Source organism: Oncorhynchus keta, chromosome 23 (assembly GCF_023373465.1).
Source record: "Oncorhynchus keta strain PuntledgeMale-10-30-2019 chromosome 23, Oket_V2, whole genome shotgun sequence".
NCBI classification, from domain to species: domain Eukaryota; kingdom Metazoa; phylum Chordata; class Actinopteri; order Salmoniformes; family Salmonidae; genus Oncorhynchus; species Oncorhynchus keta.
This window is the reverse complement of record NC_068443.1, coordinates 14,152,348-14,158,347: the sequence shown is the minus strand read 5'-3', so window position 1 is coordinate 14,158,347 and position 6,000 is coordinate 14,152,348. Positions and strand designations below refer to the sequence as shown.

At 44.4% G+C, this 6,000-nt stretch overlaps 1 protein-coding gene across 1 annotated transcript in view; it reads right to left on the bottom strand.

Moving 5' to 3' along the window:
* The window catches only part of LOC118401837 (integrin alpha-6-like), a 37,657-nt gene that overhangs the window by 9,306 nt on the left and 22,351 nt on the right, over nt 1–6,000 (bottom strand). The window contains exons 7-9 of the mRNA XM_052476474.1: nt 4,754–4,947; nt 260–482; nt 60–149 (exon numbers count right to left, since the gene is read on the bottom strand). Of these exons, the coding sequence (XP_052332434.1) occupies nt 60–149; nt 260–482; nt 4,754–4,947 (507 nt within the window). The remainder of the gene's footprint in view (nt 1–59; nt 150–259; nt 483–4,753; nt 4,948–6,000) is intronic.

The following is a 6,000-nucleotide window of genomic DNA, read 5'->3' as shown; positions in this document are numbered from 1 at the left end:
GTTTAAATGGTTTATACTTTTACATATGCAGATGAACAGCACCCACACAGCAAACTTACCAAATGTTGTTGCCACAGTTCTTCTTAGTTAGATCAATCTCCTTTGGCATTGTCTTGACAACCTTCTGGATATTGATGACTGGCCGAGCTCTGGAGTAACATCACAGGGTCACAGTGTCAAATGTTTAAAGGTCAAGAAAGTGGCCCCAAAAAAAGTATAACAAAACATTGTAGGGTAAATTACTAATTGCCATGGTTACCGGTAGACAAATACAGAGTCGGAGAGGGACCCTACGGCCAGGTCAGGGTAGGAGTTCCTGTCCAGGTCCATGTTACCAGCTAGAGAATAACCGAACAACCTCGTCTTCGATGGCACCCCTGACAACACCTGTGCCGGTTTGATGTTGATGCCCTGAGCTGAGCCGTGGTAGATGAACACCTTCCCTGACCCACTGTCATCATATGGTGCTCCTACAGCGATATCTGACAGAGACAGAGTCAGGATTACACACTGTCTACATGCACACACATAGGCAGAGACAGACATATGTATACACACACACATAGGCAGAGACAGACATATGTAGACACACACACATAGGCAGAGACAGACATATATAGACACACACACATAGGCAGAGACAGACATATGTAGACACACACACATAGGCAGAGACAGACATATGTAGACACACACACATAGGCAGAGACAGACATATGTAGACACACACACATAGGCAGAGACAGACATATGTAGACACACACACATAGGCAGAGACAGACATATGTAGACACACACACATAGGCAAAGACAGACATATGTAGACACACACACATAGGCAAAGACAGACATATGTAGACACACACACATAGGCAAAGACAGACATATGTAGACACACACACATAGGCAGAGACAGACATATGTAGACACACACACATAGGCAGAGACAGACATATGTAGACACACACACACATAGGCAAAGACAGACATATGTATACACACACACATAGGCAAAGACAGACATATATAGACACACACACATAGCTGCATTTTTAGGATTTGCACATATGAGGAACATGTTTTAACAGGGTCTGGAAAAAGGGCCTTCTAGAAACACATTTCATGCAGTTCTACTTCATATACATGATTGAAGACATTAGCAAATTATTCTTTTTAAACACACAAATGGCCAAATGTAGGCTACTGTGCAACTCGCTTTTCAGGTAGGATGCAATTCATAATAATTCGTTTTATTATTATTATTATTGTATATTATTATTATTATTGTATATTATTGTTATTATTGTAGGCCTATTCATTAATCTAAACCAGTTATTTAAATATTCAAAACGTGTTTTGTTTCATTCTGTTGAGATTTGGCTAAATGAAGTTCGATCTGTGTTTTCTTACTTAGTTTAAGATAGGCCTTTTGTAAGATAAATATCATTAGTCTATTTCTGTCATTTGGGTATGTTATGCTCTAGCCTTTCTTGTTAATATAGTTAGAAGCTATGGTGAAGGTTTGATGTGGTTATTAGCCTGTTATACTGTAGGCGTATGACGGCAACTCACTTCGACAGTTGAACTTGAGGCGAGGAAGAATGTTTTAGGCCCACCAGGGTTACTCTTATGATCTAACAATATAATACTTAGATTTATCTTCTTTTTTTTTTATCTGATTTTTAAAAATTGCGAACAAGCCTCCTTTAGCCTCCTTCTGTATGACTATATCTGTGTGCTCGATATTTAGTTTCAGATGGGTTATAAGTAGGCCTTTCATTAACGCCAGGGTAGTGGGTTCGATTCCCGGGACCACCCATACGTAGAATGTATGCACACATGACTGTAAGTCGCTTTGGATAAAAGCGTCTGCTAAATGGCATATATTATTATTATTATTATTATAAATAAATATCATTAGCCTATTGTTGTAATTTGTAGGGTTAAGTAGGTACTAGCCTGTCTATGTTTAAAGCAGTTCACAAGTGTTTTGTTTCATTCTGTTTCATTTTGTTGGGCCAAATTAAGTTCCAACTGTAAACTACTGTTGTGTTTGCTGAGATATAATACCCTGCTTTTATTTTCCCTATAAACAAGGTATTGACATCAATTTAAGGTGAGGAAGAAGGTTTCCGGCCTACCAGAGTTACTTCCATAATCTAACAATATAATGCTTATCTTTATGAAAAAGTTATTATGATCGAAAGATAATGAATTAGCCTCCTTCTGTACGCCTATATCTGTATAGCAGACGCCGTAGCCATCTGTATATGGCAAAGCTAAAGAAATGCATGTTGGTGTTGTTTGGATATGCTACACATCGAAACACAACGAATAGTGTTTTAAAAATGTGTTCTAGGCTGCTTGTAAGGATGTAATGTGGATGATTTGGCCAACATCCCTGGTTTATTGATGGCGCTGGCTGTGTCGGTGGACACCCTGATCTCATCCCTGGTTTATTGATGGCGCTGGCTGTGTGGTTGGACACCCTGATCACATCCCTGGTTTATTGATGGCGCTGGCTGTGTGGGTGGACACCCTGATCACATCCCTGGTTTATTGATGGCGCTGGCTGTGTGGGTGGACACCCTGATCACATCCCTGGTTTATTGCTGGCGCTGGCTGTGTGGGTGGACACCCTGATCACATCCCTGGTTTATTGATGGCGCTGGCTGTGTGGGTGGACACCCTGATCACATCCCTGGTTTATTGATGGCGCTGGCTGTGTCGGTGGACACCCTGATCACATCCCTGGTTTATTGATGGCGCTGGCTGTGTGGGTGGACACCCTGATCTCATCCCTGGTTTATTGATGGCGCTGGCTGTGTGGGTGGACACCCTGATCACATCCCTGGTTTATTGATGGCGCTGGCTGTGTGGGTGGACACCCTGATCACATCCCTGGTTTATTGATGGCGCTGGCTGTGTGGGTGGACACCCTGATCACATCCCTGGTTTATTGATGGCGCTGGCTGTGTGGGTGGACACCCTGATCTCATCCCTGGTTTATTGATGGCGCTGGCTGTGTGGGTGGACACCCTGATCACATCCCTGGTTTATTGATGGCGCTGGCTGTGTGGGTGGACACCCTGATCACATCCCTGGTTTATTGATGGCGCTGGCTGTGTGGGTGGACACCCTGATCACATCCCTGGTTTATTGATGGCGCTGGCTGTGTGGGTGGACACCCTGATCTCATCCCTGGTTTATTGATGGCGCTGGCTGTGTGGGTGGACACCCTGATCTCATCCCTGGTTTATTGATGGCGCTGGCTGTGTGGGTGGACACCCTGATCTCATCCCTGGTTTATTGATGGCGCTGGCTGTGTGGGTGGACACCCTGATCACATCCCTGGTTTATTGATGGCGCTGGCTGTGTGGGTGGACACCCTGATCACATCCCTGGTTTATTGATGGCGCTGGCTGTGTGGGTGGACACCCTGATCTCATCCCTGGTTTATTGATGGCGCTGGCTGTGTGGGTGGACACCCTGATCATATCCCTGGTTTATTGATGGCGCTGGCTGTGTGGGTGGACACCCTGATCTCATCCCTGGTATATTGATGGCGCTGGCTGTGTCGGTGGAAACCCTGATCTCATCCCTGGTTTATTGATGGTGCTGGCTGTGTCGGTGGACACCCTGATCTCATCCCTGGTTTATTGATGGCGCTGGCTGTGTCGGTGGACACCCTGATCTCATCCCTGGTTTATTGATGGCGCTGGCTGTGTCGGTGGACACCCTGATCACATCCCTGGTTTATTGATGGCGCTGGCTGTGTCGGTGGACACCCTGATCTCATCCCTGGTTTATTGATGGCGCTGGCTGTGTCGGTGGACACCCTGATCTCATCCCTGGTTTATTGATGGCGCTGGCTGTGTCGGTGGACACCCTGATCACATCCCTGGTTTATTGATGGCGCTGGCTGTGGGTGGACACCCTGATGGGTTATGCACCCAACACATATGGATGACAGGTATATTTCTCAAATGTCTGATGAATGAAAGTCTTGCCAGTCATTTGTCCGGTGCCAAACGTTCCTAACAGAAACCCTGATATATAGTGTATAGTGTGTATAGTATGGGCTACAGTAGGCTACAAAATAAACTTTCCAGTGACCCTGACTCACCCAATGTTGAAGATGAAGTCAGCATAGGCTACTCACCGGTGATAGCCGATGCACTTGTGCCAATATCTCAAGATAAGCTGCTCTTCACTCAGAATTGCTCAAAATAAAAAAATTGTTAGCTTCTACGGAAATATTAGTCTTCTCTTTTCAGCAGTAGGCATTTGCTTTCAAAACGGTAGGCCCATGTTTTTCTCACGATTGTATTTTGAAATTTATGAAAGGCAAACTGACAGTCGCAACCAACCATAGAAATATAATACATAGATGGCAGTTCCAATTCAAGTCAGGACTGCAGCCAATGTTAGTGTACCTTTAAGTTTAACAGTCAAAGTGGCAGTGTAAGAGGTTCCAAAATCTACTATGGATTATATCTATGGCAACAACAAGCTGTTCTATATTTGACCTGTCTGATGCCCAGTTTGTGGCCTTCCAGACTGTAAGTGCTTATGATAAAACTTCATCCACAGCTATTTCTTTGAAATAATGCTCTTCGGTGGAGTTTTTTGAATTATTTGATTTATATCTGTTCAGATTTAAATAATTTTACCAAAATTATTTCAATTTAACAGGGGGTGCTGCACCACCCCCAGCAACCCTACCTCCCACCGCTATGCATACCCCCCTCACCCTGATAACCGTCCAGGTTGAGATCTCCCAGGTTTTCTACAGCCAGTCCGAACATGGAGTCCTGAGGTCCGTCTATCCTGGTGGGTGTTGGCTTACTCCAGACTCCGCCCTTGTTAATATAGGCATAAATAGCTCCGCCCACCTTTCCATCCTTCTCAAAGAACTGAGGGGCTCCCACCACGATATCCTGCCACCTAGAGCAAGAGAGAGACAGAGAGAGAGAGATGACTTAGAGAAATTGAGAAATATGTTGTCTCAACAAGGAACTAATTGTCTCATCTCAAAGATCGTCTGAGAGGCTCAAGCCATAATATTCCTCACTGTGGAGAGAGAGAACCCATGATATTCCTCACTGTGGAGAGAAAGAAGCCATGATATCCCTCACTGTGGAGAGAGAAAGAACCCATGATATCCCTCACTGTGGAGAGAGAGAACCCATGATAGTCCTCACTGTGGAGAGAGAGAGAACCCATGATATCCCTCACTGTGGAGAGAGAACCCATGACATCCCTCACTGTGGAGAGAGAGAGAACCCATGATATCGCTCACTGTGGAGAGAGAAAGAACCCATGATATCCCTCACTGTGGAGAGAGAGAACCCATGATATTCCTCACTGTGGAGAGAGAGAGAACCCATGATATCCCTCACTGTGGAGAGAGAGAGAACCCATGACATCCCTCACTGTGGAGAGAGAGAGAACCCATGATATCCCTCACTGTGGAGAGAGAGAGAACCCATGATATCCCTCACTGTGGAGAGAGAGAGAACCCATGATATCCCTCACTGTGGAGAGAGAGAAGCCATGATACTCTTCACTGTGGAGAGAGAGAAACTGACCATGATATTCTGTATTTGATGGATAGATGGACAGGGGAAGTGCAGTGTATGGATTTGCCTTATTGATGAAGGGAGAAACATTTGAGAAGACAGACATTTGATTTCCATAGGCGGGCATGTTTTTTCACAGGACCTCCTACTTGCAACTATTTTATGGGTGTAATAGTAAAGACCATAGGCAGCTCACGTTTCAAGTTTGGGGAAGCTTACAATTTCTTCTACCCTTTCCATCGACCTGCGTGACAGTTATGATTATTTTTATATGCTAATTTTCGTGGAACAGTTTCATTTTCAATAATAATATTTTTGTCTCTCAAACTCATTGTCATGTGGTTAATCATAAAAATCTGAAGTAAAATGATAAAGAGTCGTTAAGTTAAGGCCGAAAGCACCAGAGTCTGCCATATGG